At 23.9% G+C, this 17,534-nt stretch overlaps 3 protein-coding genes and 1 long non-coding RNA gene across 7 annotated transcripts; 2 read left to right on the plus strand and 2 right to left on the minus strand.

The window, feature by feature from the left end:
* Positions 1–1,408: 1,408 nt before the first annotated feature.
* Agpat1 (1-Acylglycerol-3-phosphate O-acyltransferase 1) lies at positions 1,409–4,849 on the minus strand. The gene is made up of 4 exons (XM_035866420.2): positions 4,032–4,849; positions 3,077–3,392; positions 2,768–2,933; positions 1,409–2,675 (listed from the first exon to the last, which is right to left on the minus strand). Exons 1-4 carry the CDS (start codon positions 4,214–4,216, stop codon positions 2,509–2,511), a joined length of 834 nt encoding a protein of 277 aa, XP_035722313.1. The 5' UTR covers positions 4,217–4,849; the 3' UTR covers positions 1,409–2,508.
* Positions 4,850–7,469: 2,620 nt separating this feature from the next.
* LOC118441848 (uncharacterized) lies at positions 7,470–15,485 on the plus strand. Of its 3 annotated transcripts, XM_035866816.2 has the most exons (9): positions 7,470–8,814; positions 8,887–9,089; positions 9,182–9,320; positions 9,394–9,615; positions 9,725–9,826; positions 12,585–14,667; positions 14,752–14,947; positions 15,074–15,248; positions 15,331–15,485. In XM_035866816.2, exons 1-9 carry the CDS (start codon positions 7,492–7,494, stop codon positions 15,388–15,390), a joined length of 4,503 nt encoding a protein of 1,500 aa, XP_035722709.2. In that variant the 5' UTR covers positions 7,470–7,491; the 3' UTR covers positions 15,391–15,485. The 3 variants fall into 3 exon arrangements, with proteins under 3 accessions (XP_035722709.2, XP_085513318.1, XP_085513319.1); XM_085657192.1 differs by lacking the exons at positions 14,752–14,947; positions 15,331–15,485 and having other exon boundaries at positions 15,074–15,212; XM_085657193.1 differs by lacking the exons at positions 14,752–14,947; positions 15,074–15,248; positions 15,331–15,485 and having other exon boundaries at positions 9,725–11,783; positions 12,585–12,715.
* Positions 7,742–15,650, minus strand: LOC146873000 (uncharacterized). Its single transcript, XR_014982224.1, has 3 exons — positions 15,515–15,650; positions 8,449–8,551; positions 7,742–7,861 (listed from the first exon to the last, which is right to left on the minus strand). It is a non-coding gene; the product is annotated as an uncharacterized LOC146873000 (long non-coding RNA).
* Positions 15,651–15,978: 328 nt separating this feature from the next.
* On the plus strand, positions 15,979–16,860 carry LOC118441707 (ATP synthase F(0) complex subunit k, mitochondrial). 2 transcript variants are annotated; one of them, XR_014982190.1, is made up of 3 exons: positions 15,979–16,200; positions 16,313–16,444; positions 16,509–16,860. XR_014982190.1 is itself a non-coding variant. In XM_085657037.1 (2 exons), exons 1-2 carry the CDS (start codon positions 16,114–16,116, stop codon positions 16,391–16,393), a joined length of 168 nt encoding a protein of 55 aa, XP_085513163.1. In that variant the 5' UTR covers positions 15,980–16,113; the 3' UTR covers positions 16,394–16,860. The 2 variants fall into 2 exon arrangements, 1 of the variants encoding a protein (XP_085513163.1); XM_085657037.1 differs by having other exon boundaries at positions 15,980–16,200; positions 16,313–16,860.
* Positions 16,861–17,534: the final 674 nt, after the last annotated feature.

Raw genomic sequence — 17,534 nt, forward strand, 5'->3', positions numbered from 1 at the left:
CCAGTGTGTCTATGGAAGTAGGAATATGTATATAAAATAATAATTTATGAACTTTGATACAATATATTGACATTTAATAGTTAAACAATCTTTTCTTTTTAAATTTAGTAACCTTTAAAATATTAATGCAAAGTAGCATTAATAATAAATTGATAATTATCATTTAAATTAGAAACTTATTTTTTTTCAAAGTGTTCATTGATACAACAATATAAAATACATAATATTTATTGACAACCAATTACTTAATAGCTTCCTCTCCCCCCCCTCTCTCTCAGTACATTTAGTATCTATTCTTGCAAGTGTTAACTACAAATTTAACTATAAGTTTAATATGGCCATTAGGTATATATATCCTACGTGTGTTTGCATAAGTGGAAAACTTATAGTTTTAAATTCATAGATAATATATACACCTTGTTTTTCTTAAGGAGTAAAATATTCACAAAATATGTTAAAACAATAATTCTGTCCAATGGATTTAGACAACTTGACAAAAAGTTTTTCTCTTTCTATTACATACACATTGTATTTTAATATTACTTCAAATAAAAAAATCTTACAATTATATATTTTGGAACTGTGTTGACCTATAAAGATATAGTAAAATAGTCGAGTGTTAGACTAGATACTGTGACATGTTATTTGACATTTTATCAATAGATATGTGATATTATATTTTACTTAGTAACTAAATAAATGGCATAGATAATCACAATATTTATGGCCCCAATAAATCAATGTCACTTATACATGTGACTGTATGTGATAATAATCATAAAATAAATCATATTATTTCAAGTTATGCATATAAGTAAAAATTGAAATAAGTAAACATAGTGATGCCTGTATACATTCCAATATCAAAAATTTTTTTCAATTATATTTCTTTAACAACTAATGTATTGTATATACTAGTACATCTATGATTTTTTTTTATCGATGTCTTCATTTGTGATACAAATTGGAAGCAACAAAAACTGAACACAGTCTTAAGCAATTATATGAATAACACATTGGACAGATTCAAATTTTAGTATTGATATATTAAAAAATTGTCGTGCATTTGATGACTTTATATTGACTAGTATCTTATGCTATGCAAATAAAATTTTTTTGTTATACTCATAATACCATGTCTTTTATAAGAAATACAAAAACAATAAGCATATTTAATATTATGATTATACTTATATAAAATAGAAAATTATTTTTTATTGGGAAATGTGTAGCAATTTGATTGTGATTTTATAATTTAAAAATAATTCATGATTAGTGAAAGACGTTCATAAAATTTCACATGTAAAAAAATGTATAGATCATGAAATGCGCCATTTTTATTGTTTTTTTTTCTTTTTTTTCTTTTTTTTTCTTTTTTTTTTTATAAATAATAATGAGTATATTATCCTTAACTTATAACAATAATACTTAATTAAGAAATGTAGAGTATATTTATGGAACTTAGATAGATAAAAAATGGAAGAACGTAAAATAATTATATAAAAATATTATGCAGTGTATAATGAGAATAATGCAGTTATCTTAACGAGATATATACCCTTAATCAACAATACAAAATTAAAAAATGCTTTTCGAGTTATATATGATGTATTGAAAATTGTGGTACAACCAAGAATAGAATGATTCCAATTAAGAAAGTAACTTGAAAATATAAAATAAAGCTTTTTAATTTAGATTTCATTCGCGGAAAAAACCATTTTTAGAAATTAGCTCAGAATATTTTCATTTAACTAAGATGTTATTAAATTTATCTCTTATTTTAATCCTTTCTATATATAACTCGTTAATTGTATATTAACATAAAAATACAAAGTTTAGGCGAATTATAAATATATATATGTATGTTGTATGTATATCAGGCCAATATTTAAAGTCAATTCTTTTTTAAAACAAAGCTGCAGATCAATAAAGTTTTTTTATATATATTTTTGACTTTTCTTAAAAGAGAAGTCCCTTCTTTAGATTATACCATGATTTTAATAGATACCTTGTATATATTTACAATTTATTTTTAATAATAAAATTGTAAAGTAATCTATTAAGCCATTGATAATTATCAATATTTCTATAACTATTATAAAATATATCACTAAATTATATCAATTAAATTTAAAAGAATGTTTGGTTTATTTTACTATTTTGTAAAATTTATAGTTTTATTTCAATTAATTATTATTAACTTTTGATATATATTTAATTTTTTTGCTGAACTTGCAAATGAGAAAAAATAGAAAAAGTATATGCTTTATGTATATACGTGTGTATAACATAAACCATACGAAATAATAAAAAATAAATTAACACATAATACCTTTATCAGGAATTAAGACGAAATGCTTGTATGATCGATGTTTGTTCATAAATGTAATAATGAAAATAAATATATTCGATTAATATTTGATGCAGACAAAAAGGATATAGATGTCTTTGGTTTCCATTTAGAAATTCGATCAAAATAAAACTGTCAATTGAATCTTCAAGAAATGATCATTCTATGTATGATCTAGAAGAAGGAAGTGCACGTTGTATTTCTGTACTAGATGCATGAAAGGCTTTGCACATTACATTTCTTGTTTTTTCCATCAATGATTCTACATCATCTTTAGTTAATCCCTTTGTAGATATAAGTGGTAGTGTTGTTATAACTACGTGACCTTAGTGAAAAATAAATTATTAATTTTTTATATTGACGTAATTTAAGATATAATCCATTTATAAATTAATTATATAAGTCAATATAAATTACCTGAATCAAATCTCTTCTCATCGTTAGACAAAAAATAATAAGATGAAAATACTACTGGTAATATAGGTAACTGAGCATTGATTGCAGCATAAAAGGCACCTTTTTTAAACGGATGAATTTCTCCAGTATTGTGGCGTGTACCTTCTGGAAATATCCACAATTTGAACTAAAAAGATTTAATAAATTAAAATTCTTATTTTTTTTTTCTTTTTCTCCTGAAATATCTAAAAATGTTTAATTGAAACTACAAAGAGAATTATAAAATTAGGTGTTTTTTCTTATGTGCATATTTGCATAATGATTTAATACCTTTTTATCTTTTGATTGCTTAGAGGCTGTATTAATAACAGAACGGGCTTTTTCTGAATTCAATCTGTCTATGAATATTAATCCAGATAGCCAAGCGGCAAGACCAAAAGGCCAAGCATAAAAGACTTCTTTTTTAGCAACTGCTGTACATCTATCCATTATTGGCCATAAATAAAACATCCCCAAAAGATCTAAGGAACTTTGATGATTAGCTACTATAATGCATGCTACATCTTGATCTAAATGTTCTCTTCCTCTAAGTTCCCAACGTAATCCCAATAAAAAACTAATGTGATTGCACAGGTATGATGATAATCTGTAATATACAAATTTTTTTATAGATCACTTGTCCCTTATAATTTTTATTTCCTTGCTAAATAATGCTAATGATTTAAATATTAAGTATTATTAATAAATCTTATATATATAAATACGAAAGTAAACTGACACATGACAATTTTATTGTAATCATTCAATAAATAATTTCTTTATAAGATTGAAAAATAAATTAATGGTGTTAATTATTAAATAAAATATTAACGATTCCTTGCAAATGATAAAAATGTTAATCTTATACTTTCTCGTATCTTATAACTTGTACGCGAGAGCTACTAATGTTATTAATTAAATTTATCGTCATTAACTTTTATGTCATATCTCTTTGAGAATTTATATGAAAATTGTTCATTTCATTGTAATAAAAATTACACGCGATATGATAGATTATTATGTATACTATTGCGAGAAAATTAATATCATTAAATATGTCAATCAATCTTTTTATCTCATTATAATAATAATACCATTAGTATTTTAAATTTATCGGATATAGTGCAAATGTCACTCGAGAGATAAATTTTTCCATAGAAAAAAAAAAAAAAAAAAAAAAAAAAGAAAAAAGAATAAATAAATAAAATAAAAAATATGTCTTTTATAAACGAAAATAAATACTAACACGAGATTTTTTAGACTCCTTGGTCGTAGAAGAAAAATCGGTATCAATATCGTGGCGGCGAAAGTTACAATGCCATAATACACGATAAACTTGAAGTAATAACGAAAAGTCCGGCTTGTTTCATAGAGAAAAGGCAACAACAGGATGAAACCAACGAGGATCAACTCGAAGCTTGATGGGGCCATTACTTTTACAACGAAGGGCGGTGCTTCACAGATTTTTCCGTTCGTTACTTCCCTTTTGCTTTTCTATTTTTTTTCTTTCTCCTATTTCTTTTTCTTCTTCTTCTTCTTCTTCTTCCTCTTTTTATAATTTTAAATCGTACGATCTGGATACTTATGATACTCCTTTATCTTCTTTCTTTTCTTTTTCTTCTTCTTCTTCTTATTATTATTATTATTTACGCTTGACTTACTATATTACTCATTTAAAAACTACGAAGAATAAACTAAAACGAAGCGGAATACGAACTACTGCCGGCGAACTGTCGCGCACTAACAATGCTCCGAATTAGAACTACCACCTTTATAAAGCTTCGATTGACTTTATTATAGTAGAATATATACATATCTAGATAAGGGGAGATAAGGGAACGTCAAAAAATAAGTTGATACGTCCTGACAGGTCGAATCAGTCACAGAATTTAACAATGAAAGATGGAATGACCAAATAGGAGGATGTTTTTGTATGGTGGTATAGTTCCGAGGAACGACAGATAAGTATTCACCCTTAAACTACATTCCTGTTAGGTTATAAGTCGTTTACAGTCAGGGATGAGAAAAGTAAGAAGAGGTCGGTAAGGTTACGAACAAACCCAATCTATTTTCGTTGGATAAAAAATCTTTCACGAAGGATATAACACAGGCAAATAATAGAAAATTTTATTCATTGCGATGACAATAATTAATATGTATATAATAATAATAATTTCCAAAAAAAAAAAAGAAAAAAAAAACTGAGTCAATGATACAACATCAGAGCAGCATAAAGTCGACGATTTTATAAAAATGAAAAAATGAAAATGATTAAATGTACGTCACGATAATCCAATCACGTTTTAATCATATTTTCGATACAAGGGTTTTTCGTTTTTTTTCCTTTTTTTTTTTTTTATACTCGCAGGAAATCCAGCAAGGATTCTCCGGAAGGGGAAATTTTTTTTATTAATAATTAAATCTCATTGGTTCCGATTCTTCGTCTCTTATTAGTTTACTCTGTTTTCTATGGTCGTGATGGGGTTGCTTTGTTGATTGATACATATGTCGGCATTTTTGTCTTGCGAAAAATTTTTCGTACGCATTCATGCATTCTTCATGGTTATCAATTGTCGACGAATGTTATCCTTCGAAAAATAAAATATTTTTAAGTAAAACGCATATCTGTTTGTACTTTTTATCAATATGCGGAAATTACAAAATATACAATAAAAATTGATTTTTATTCTCCATATAACGTCATTGTAATGTCAATAAATTTTCGAACTTTCATTATTTTCCAAAAAAAAAAAGAAAAAAAAAAGAAAGGAAAAGAAAGGAGAAAAACTTTACTTCCATATTCTTAATAGTTTGAGATAATATTATATGAAAAGAATTTCAAACGAATGTTGAACAACGTTGTTCAACAAAACGACTAATCGATGGTTTTTTTTTCATTATTGATTTTTATTCAAAAACATATGGGATTAACAATAATTCTTACTTGAATTTTTATAATTGTATTTTGATAATTATCATCAATAAGAAGCGCTGTATTTGTTCTAACAAATTACGAATATTTATTTATAAACAATTACATATATATTTTCTATTTTTTATATATAGAAAATAATTTAATAAGTATCTCCTCTCTTTTACTTTCATATATGTATATATATATATCGAAATTTATCTAATTTACAATAATTTTCCAATAAAAAAAAAAAAAAAGAAAAAAATTGTCTTTATATTATGTTAATTATAATATTTATTAGCTTAATGAAAAAAATATCTAGTATATCCAATATTTATATTATCTTATCGCAATCGTATGATATATATTTCGATCATTCTGTCATTAAATATAATATATGAATGTTTTTATGCGAATGAGTAAAAAAAAATTTTTATTTATTTTTTACGTAAACATGCCTTTTTTCTAATTTATATCAAGTGTGCGCGCACGTGTGTGTGTGTATATGTATGTGTATAATAATATAATAATTAGATTTTCCTTTAAATTATATATTTCAAGTTTTTTATCAATATATTTTTATAAATCGCTGAAAAATAAAAAAAGTTGAATTTCGTATTACTGTTATTATATTTTTATCAATTCTTATCTAATCTTATTCTAATTTTGATACTGTATCAATATATGTATATGATTCAATTGTAATTGAATTTACGATATTATCTGTTCTTTGAATTGGTTTAAAAGTCGATATATATATATATATATGTCAATATATAACACTAACATAACCAATAAATTGATTCGTTATTTCGATGTAATTATACTTCTTATCTAAACTACAAATTTCTACCATTTGGATGATTATAATGTAGAAATATCTGATATTTGATTGTTTTTAGAAATGTTTTATATACAAAACAAAAGAAAACAAAAAAAATGACTTTCACAAGTGATTCAACATATTCATTTAAATCTGATACACAAAATACAAAATATTTTCAAACTTATTCGTATTATTCTAAATAAAATCAATGATTTATTGATATAATTATAATTAATTATAATTAATAATTAACGTTATAATGATAAATAATTAACATTAATGTTATTACATTATTCTATATTATAATCGATTTTCAATTATATTTCTCATTGAATGACAAGATGTGTATATTTATTTGAATGTTTACTCGTTCAATTTGAACGGCTAAATTTAATAGTTATTGTTAATTATTGTTATTACTATAGAATAACGAAGTATATTTTTTTCTTTTTTGTTTTATATTTTCTTTTTTTTTTCTCTTTTTTTTTCTCCTTTTTTTTTTTTTTTGTCTTTCTTTTCCGATCATAACATACATTTGCGCAATTTTAAGCCGTCATCATATAAAAATGTAAGTTTTTTAGCGCGCTTTTGTATTTCTAGGGAAATGTATAAAGGTACGTATTTGAAACTAGCAGACTTAAACAATAAAGGACATACGATACGTTCGAACGTGCTATCCAATATTATTCATAATATACGATATTTAATTAATAACAGAAGGTAATTATACAATATAAATTATAATTGTTATTAATTATAATATATTAACAATATATATTTACAATCTGTTTATTATGAAAAGTAGGTAACAATTGAAAAAGTCATGTCAACCCACGCTGATTATTACCGATAAAATTAATAATAACAGATAAATAATACCTATTGTTTTCGCGAAAGTTGTGCATTATCAATATTGTTAATAAAAAAAAAACCGAAAAAAACGAAAAAAAGGAAAAAAAATTTAATATGCAGGAAATTTCTGGAAGATGTGAGGATGTACAAAAGATAATATTATCCTTGTTAGTTACCCGAAAGGATGCAATACCTTTGGGAGAACTTGCTAAAGATTATCAAGATCAGGAAGGTGAATCTATACCATGGAAAGAATTTGGGTATATTACATTGTTGGATTATCTAAAAAGCATGCCAAAATATGTATCGCTTGAAAGATTAAATGGTATATATTATGTTCGAGGTGTTGCTTCTGAAAAATCCAAACATGTTAGCTCATTGGTAGCTCGACAAAAAATATCATTAAAAAAACAAAGCCACGTACGGAGAACTTACAGACCTAGCTATTATTATCCAAAGACAACAACTCCGAGAGTTCATATACCTGCAGAAATTTTGAGTAATATAATATCTATGGTTAAACAAAATCCAAATGGTATTAATAAAGAATATATCTTACAATATGTCAATGATAAATTACCATGTATAAATATATCTGTTATGGATCTTGATGAGCAAATAAAAAGTTTGTCGCACGAGTTATTTATTAAAGGCAATCGAATCTTATCATGGAAGAAAAAGACAAAATCTATATCAGATCAATTTATATCTAAAAAAATGTTATCCAAGGGAAAAAAAGTTAATCTAGAATCTGAAGATTCTGTGGTATTATCTAAGTATATTGTTAGTGGGGAAACTGATTCTAATGTAGAATCGGATATTGAGAATGAAAACAGTATTACATATGTTAATTCGAAGTTGCGAAACAATAGTGGAAATAAAAAAAAAATCTCGAACAAGAAACAAACTATTTCTATGTTTATACAAGAGACTGTATCTAGATTTAATAATCAAGATAATAAGCTTAATGATAAATCTAGATTTGATAACGAGGAAATTAAACATAATAATTCAGAGAACGATGTTAATTTACAGACTCCTTTCAAAACATTACAAGATGATGTTACTTACTTAGATAACGAAGATATAAAACTCCTTATAAGTGATAGAATAAGATTTCGATTAGAAAAACTTATTCAAAAATATCCAAATGGTATTTGGTGTGCTGAACTTCCTGAAAAATATATGGAAGAATATAATGTATCTTTGAATTATATTGAATTAGGTTTCAATAGTGTACGAGAATTTGCATCATGTTTGCCAGATATCTTTCAATGTAAACAATTTCGTCCATCGACGGATTTTATACTTTATGATGCAAAAATTAAATTGTCTGATACAAAAACAATTAATAAAACGAAATTTCAAAATGTAGCTGAACTATATACTCAATCATATTTAGAAGAAGATGAAATAGAGGCTTTACCTGTTGTAGTAGTAAGTTATATTTGAATGTATTATAGCTTGTAAATATATAGATTATATAAAATATATAATATTCTTTTTTAGTCAAGCGATACATCTAATAAATTAATGCCAGAAGGGGTAATGATTATAGGAGAATGTGTAGGGCAAATAAATGTAACGGATTTAGAAAGTATAACACAGCCATACATAGAAATTTTTGTTGAAGAAGTCTTTACACCATCATTATTTTGGATACAACTTCGTAAGAAAAAAAAACTTTTTAATAAACTAATGGAAGATATTCAGTGAGTTATTTTATTATGTATTATATATTACATAGAAATCATATACTCCTTGTGTAAATATATTTCACGTTTTTTTTTTTTTTTTTTTATAGTAAATTTTATCAAGAAAAATTCACGAATTATAAAATTCCTCCTGTTGTACTTGAAAAAGGTTTAAACTGTGCATGTAAATATAATGATATATGGCACAGAGGGATAATTAAAACTGTTAAACCTGATTTGCAAATAACTGTAAGTAGTAGAATTCAGAAAATTATTTATCATTAGAAAAAAATTAATTGAAATTTAACTTGTTCTTAAACAGGTAATGTTCTATGATTATGGAACATTAAAAACTTATCCTCCTGAGGAAATATATTATCTACATAGATTATTTTCATATTTACCAGCTCAAGCAATACCATGTGGTCTGTACAATATTAAACCACATAATGGAGAGCAATGGTCTAAGGGTGTTACTTATGAATTTGCTGAAAAAACTTGTACTAAACCTCTTATTGCAACTATAGTATCAACTGATCCAGAGGTAAACAATATAGTTACTATATTGTAAAAAATATTAATCTTAATTAATGAACTTAATTATAAATTTAATATATTTATTAATATCGTAATTTATATAATTCTTGATTTAGAATAATTCTATGTTGGTAACTTTGACCGATACAATGGAAGAAGAGGATGTACATATCAATGATTGGATGGTTCATCAAAATTTGGCAGTACATGGACAAATGGTTCGTATAAGACCTCAAAATTTTCCATTTTATTATTATTTGAAATGTCAAGGGCATTACAAAAAAAATTCTGAAGATCTTAACAGTTCTACATCAGATATTACGAAAACTAGTGAAACATCAGTTCTAGCAATTGAATTAATAAAAAATTTATATAAAAATTTATATTGTCCATTATCTGCATCTTTAAGCAATAATCGTCGAAATAGTCTTGTTTCTAATGTCTCTAAAAATTGTGCTCAACGTTCGAAAGAGTCAAGTAATAATTCCATTCAAAGTAGTCACTCTGAAGTACCTAAAGGATTAAATAATTTCTTAGAAATATCAGAAAATAACAAACAATTTCATTCTGATCCTAAAGTTTTATCAAATTCTGATTATAAAGGAAAATTTGATAAAAGGCAGTTAACTTTAGAAACATCAGAATGTGTTTCAAATATTACACAATCTACTATAAGAAATGAAAATTCTAAAAAAATCATGTCTAAGAAAAAAAATGAATCTAAAACAGAATTAGAAGAAATAGATAGTTCAAATTGTATATTTTCGGCAACTAAGCCAGAAAAACAAGAAAATTATAATATTAAAAAGAATTGTACAAATATTATAAAAAAAAGTGAAATGGATATTGAAAAATGCACTCAGCAAAAGGAAGAGATACATAAAGACATACATTTGCCAAAGGAATGTTTCATAAATGCAATTAATCTCAGTCTGGATTTACAATTGAATTATCAGGATTATGATACATCACCTGATGATAATATCATTACAAATAATGATAATTTCAAATTAATTAATAAATATAAAAGTAATATTAATTTACAAAATATAGAAATAGGCGTATCAGAAATAATTCTCTCAAAATTAAGGTTAAATAGAGACTGTACAAATGATAAATCTTCTGTAAATACATTACACAATATAAGTGATTCATTAAATCAAACTGAACAATTAACAACTAATAAATCGAATATATCAAATGTTGAAAACAGTATGTCACGTAATATACAAGATTCTTCTGATATGACTGAAATTAATGAAAAAAGAGATTCTATATGTGAAACTTATAATACTTTAATGCAAGTCTCCAATAAATCTAATGAAGATGCAAAATTGGACTCAAATGACTATTCTAAAAATTGTGATAGTAATAATGAAACAAAAACAGAAGTATTAGATAACACATTAGAGATTAATACAAATGATGAAATATCTAATTTGATTTATCATGAAGATCTCAAGGAAAATAATTCAATAAAAATTACATCTCAATCACAATCATTCTCAAAAATTGAACAGCAATGCCCTGAATACGTGGAATTGCATAAATCAACTGAAAATGTAATTAAAGAAATCATATTAACATCTAATAATAATAATCTACAATGTGACAACAATGAATGCAATATTGAAGGTAACATAGATGATGTTTTTGGAAATTCTATTCACCCAAATACAAATATTAATCAAATAATTGAAAATGATGATGAGAGGTTGCAAATTAAAGAAATAAATGAAAATGGATCAGATAAATCATTGAATGTGATGAAAGATATAAATTGCAATAATGACAACTGTAAAGATAATTTAGAATCTCAGATATCAGAAATGAAAATGATTAAAGATGCTGAAAGCATTTTGTTAAGTGATATAGATTGTTTAAAAATTTCGGACAATGTAAATGAAGTAAAAGAGAATATTGATCAAGCATTAGACTCTTCAATATCATTAATACAATCGAATATTGTAAAACAGAAAGATGAACTGAATAAATTACAAAAAGAAGAACACTTGGATAATGTTAGTGACAATGTCACACATGTAACAGATAATAAAATTTCAGTTAATTCTGAAAAATTAGAAGAATTAATGTTTGAAAGTACAAATGAAAAAACAATACCTGTATTTGATGATATTGATTTGTCATTTAGCAGCGATGAATGGAGTATTGAAGGTAATATGAATGATTTTCTTGGAGACTCTTTTCTGTCAAATTTGAAAATGTTAAGTAAAAAATAGTTAATTAAAAATGTTGATGAGCTGATTCAAATTACAGAAATAAACGACAATAAGTCAGATAAATTATTGAATGTGATGATAGATATAAATTACAATAATTAACAATTAGATAATTGTAAAGATTATTTAGAATCTCATATATTAAAAACGAAAATGATTGAAAATACTGGAGATATTTTATAAAGTAATATTAAATCTTTAAATGAATTACTCAATTAAAATTAAAATTAAAATTAAAATTAAAATTTTGTTAGTTAAATACAATAACATTTATTGTATTTAACTAACAAAAAAGAAAATTTAAATATGTGAAATCAGATATTAGCAAAAGTAGATGTGAATAAAGATAAAAATGCTATGGATGTAGATAATGTACATTATAAATTACAAGGTAGAGTAGAATCATTAACATTATTGTTCAATAAAATTTGTTAAAATGTTGATATTCAAAATAGATACATATCTAAATGTAAAAAATTATATTATTTTTTTTATAAAATTTGGGAAAAATGTACAACCTTTATATGTAATAGAATTTTATATGTTTAAAAAATAAAGATATTTTTATAACGAAATTATTATGTCTCATTTATTCTTCCAATATTTAATTAAAATAGATGACAATTTCTCATAAGGTGATAATTTTTCCCAAAATAACTTATTTGCATTAGCATTATTTCTCTTATGTCAATTAAGTTAGAAGTATTAATCTAAGATTTTTTTTTGTAATCTATAGGGTGATGTAGTCGATATGAGTAATTTAATGTTATTTGTTGAGGAAAATTTACTTTATGCCTCAGAGAAATGTTATGGAAAGGATTGCATTACTCCTACAATAGAGAATGATAAAAACTGTATAGAAAGTTTGATGAACATTCCCCTTATATCACCCCAAAGTACGTTGTGTGAAAAAACAGTTGAAATACTGCCTAATTCATCATTATCTACTGAATCATTCAATTTGTTAATAAATAATCCATTTTTAAATGAATACAATGGTGAATGCAATGGTGAGAATATACAATCAAATATAAAAAAACCATCATCTACCAATCCTTTCTTGGAAGATGTAAATAACCAGAAGAATTTTACTAATATTTTATCACCACAAATGTTTATGCAAATTTGGAAGACAAATCAAAGATTTCAAATGCAAATAATAACTATGTTTAATATTCTTCTTGGAAAAATAGATTCAACTTCTGTTAACATTCATTCATCAGAAAGTGAAATAAAACAAAGTTATGAGGAACGTTTACTTTATGCTTCTGAATTTTTGAAGAATATAATTTCAAAAGAAGATATATCATCTTTACTAATATCAAAACCAGGAAACTGTTTTAATAATATTTCAAATGATGCTAGTTTTAACAAAAGTAGTGGAATATCTGTACCTTCATTTGCAAATAATAATGATTATGTTACTACTAAACATTCAGAAATTAATGACAATAACATAAACAAAGTACAATTGGAAGAAATAAATGAAATGAATGGTATTACTTCAAATTCTAAACCACAAGTTCCATGTATCCAATCTCTTTTTATGGGAGAAAATATAAGTGCTATTACAGATTCATCCAATGGAAGATCAGCTATAAATGAATTTAAAACGAATATATCTGCTTTCCCATATCAGAATGATTTTAAAGATAACAAAAACGATCAGTTTAATGCATTGGGATCAGTACTAAAAAATGAAATAATATATAATGAATTTAATGAAACCAATCCTTTCAAAATATTATTAAAATTGAAAGATTACAAAGACTCAAATGTAGTTCAAGTAGAGAATGAAAACCTTGATATAGTAGAGAAATATTATTCATTAGATTGTACTAATTTTGATAAAAATTATATTGAAATTAATAATACACATGATCGTAGATCAATGATACAATACAACGATTATACACCATTTACTTCTAACTGTATATATGATTCTTTCTATCCAGAATTTATATCAACTAATAATACTAATCCATATTCTTTATTCAAAAATAAGGAAGATATGACTTTTCAATCTGAAGATAGATTTGTAGATAATCTACAAAGTATAAAAAGTGATTTCCATTTTAAACAAGAATTTGAAACATCAAATGGAAACTCTAATATATCATTATTTTCTGAAAATGATTATTTTCAATCTTCTAATAATTATTCTACATCATTGAAAAATAATAAAATAGAACAATTAATTAATCCAAAATTTTCATTACCAATAAATAAATTATCGATAGCAGACGAAGAATTTCCGAGATTTGATAAATTAAATATTATATCTAACTCAGTGATGTATTCAAATTTGTTAGATGGAAAAGATATTAAAGAATCAAAACTTAATAATTCACAAAGATTAGCAAATATTTCTACACGAACTTGGATCAAAGATACAGAGAATACAATGTCATCACAAGTAAATATTCAGAATGAAAATTATACAAATCAATCATTGATTAATTCAATAAAATTAGTAAATATAGATCAACAGTTCCAAGCAACCGTAGATAATACTAATCATGAGGAGCCAATTAAAAATTTGGATTCAGAGTTAACAAGTTTTCCATATAGAGAACATATATATGATCATACAAAATATTTTAATTGTCCTACAGAAAATAATTTAGATTTTCAAATTGACAAGGGAAAGTTTCAAATTAATACATATTCAAATGATATCAATTGTGAGGAACAGCATGTAGAAAATGAACATAATGCAAATGAAGAAAAAATTACTAATGAAAAAATAAATATTCCTTATTATGAATATTTAATAAGTACTAATAAGGGATTAGCAAAGATTTTTTTTCGAATAGCAGGTTTGTATTCAAATCTTTATATTTTTGATATAGATTTGATTTTTATATAAATAATTTTTTTTTTTTTATATATAATTTACACAGAAATAACAAATCAAAAATTATGCATATTTCATTTTGAAAATGAAGGATGGTTATTAACTAACGATTTTGTAGAAGCATTTACTACTTATACAACAGTTTCAGAATATTATAAACAATTGCAAATTTGTCATTTAAATATCAATTTTAAAAAAATCAATAGATTAGATAGTCTAACTGCATTTTTTCAACTCGATAAGTGAGTACATAATTTTGTAAAAATTATTACATACATGTGATAACATTAGTCTGTAAAAATTATTATTGTTATTATATTATTTATAATACAAAAAGTTTTATAATTTCTGTTTTATTTTTATTTTAGAATGCTGTTAAATGTATCTCGAGATAAAGCAAACAGGATTAATAATATTCACTTGATGCCTTTAAAATCTATTATTACAGTTCTTATAAAACTAAAAATTGTTACATCAGAAGAAGTAAATAAAGTTAATATAACAACAGGATTTAGAAGAAATTCAATTTTACAGAAAGTATGGGTAAGTGATGTTTTGTAATCATAATTGTTATATAATAATCAGCCTATTATCTATAATCTTTATAATGCCTCTAATCTTTCAGATTTTGATTAGATTTTATGGACAGTTAAAACATTTTGTGCAAAAAAGAATTGATAAATGAACATTAAACAGAACTTAATAATGATCATCAGAATACATTAATCTGATAATCACAATACATTAATTGAATTAATGTAAAATTGAATTAAGTAATAAATTAGGTAATAAATTATAAATTTACTTACAATAGGTAATTATAAATAGATAGTATGTGTAAGACAAATTATTTTTTAATATGTTAATGTTGGTCTTAGGATAGTATGAAAAAATATTTTGTTTACAACTTGTATATAGAAAATATACAAATGACATGTATTAGACAGGATATCCAATACAAAGAGTTGTGCTATTAATAAAAAAAAAATATATATATTTTTTTATTTTTATAATACTAATAATAAAATTTAAATACCGAATGAGAATATATTATTATATTTAAAAAATGTGTTATTTATAATCAAAATATTCCTATAATGACTTTAATTTTTTTATTATAATCATAATAATTCTAAAAATAACATTTTCAAGTCAAATTAATTTAAAATATAAAAAATAATCTATTTAAATCAATAACTGAGTGTTCAAATGATTAACCTATAACCGGAAACGATGACATCTATCGGAATTTTGTTATAATAACGATACTACTACGTATTCTATACAGCCAGCTATAAGTAATGTGAGCAAGCACGTCGTAGCAGACGGTTTTGCTTGTTTAATATTCAAATTTTTAATATTGCTTCGTTTATTCTGAAAATTTACGAAATTTATTTATAATAACAAAATGGCTGATAAAATAAACAAAGAAGGAGAAAACTTGAAAGGTTTTTCAAAATATTTTAATAGTGTGACGATACAAGGACGAGCCAATGTAAGTAACCTCAACATCATTTCTGTCTTTTAAAACTGATATTTTCGAACATCTACATTACAAAAATTTATTATATTGAAATATGAAATAAATATAATTTTGGATTTTATAGGTAGCTAAAACAACGTACGCTCTTGTAGCTCTAATTTCAGCTTACTATTATCTCAAACCAAAGAAAGAAGTGGCAAAATAAAAAAATGAAGACAAATAATCATCTTACATAATGATTTTGTCCATAAATTAGGTGTGCTATTTACTTAATAAAAATGTAGTAAACAATTTATAATCTGTGTTCTTTATATTTTCAGTTATCTATTTAAAATTATTGTATGCATTAATAGATGCAAGCCTTGCAATGTTACAATTTCGATTATTTCTTCCATAGTATATTTTTAGTATAAATGTTTCTTTGAAATTGTTATAATATTTTCAAATTGCTTTTATTAGTATTATAAATTTCTTACAAATAAATATATTTAATCAATATAATTGTAATTTTATGTTCAATATGGATTGTGTTATTAAGATTTTTTAAAAGATAGATCTTTGACAGCTAGATCAAATACTATGTTGAGATACTTTAGAAGTTCTTTATTGGAAAAAGAAAAGAAAAATATATATGTATCTATGGCCTAAGAATAAAAAATAATTATTTATTGATAGATTATCTTTAATTATTATTTACATATAATTTATTATATAAGTATGGCTAAATTGAAAAAAATAATTATATATATTTACATGTGTGCATATGTTTACCCTCAACTTAAAATACATTTTTATTTGATATAAAATCATATTATCTTAAACATATTAATATTCGAACTTAAGAATAACAAAAAGCAATGACAAATATTTCATGAAAACGAAAAAGAAAAAATCATATACGAAAATTTAATTAATTGCATAAAAGTCGCATCATTTGGATTTTCTATGTATTTATGTATCTATTTGTAGAAATATATATAATTATGGTTTATTGAATGTAGACATATATATATACATATATATGTGTATGTATATGTATATGTAAATGTAAATAATTTTATAGAAATTTTGTATGATTAGAATTTAATATATCAGCATGTTACATAATTTTATTATATAATTACGAGAGCGCATTTTTTCCCTCCACTTAATTCTAATTTTAAGTGATATCTTAAAAATTGGAGGACAAAACATTTAAATAGATTATGTTGTTTTTCTTTTAGATTATGTCGAATAATATAATTACGAATGATAAGATAGATATTTCAAATATCGACAATTATTTTAATTTCTAGCATAATTGAGAATCTGATTAGATCTAAAGAATCTAATTGTATTAACAAAAC

Source organism: Vespa mandarinia, chromosome 5 (genome assembly GCF_050613455.1).
Source record: "Vespa mandarinia isolate Hongniang chromosome 5, ASM5061345v1, whole genome shotgun sequence".
Taxonomy (NCBI): domain Eukaryota; kingdom Metazoa; phylum Arthropoda; class Insecta; order Hymenoptera; family Vespidae; genus Vespa; species Vespa mandarinia.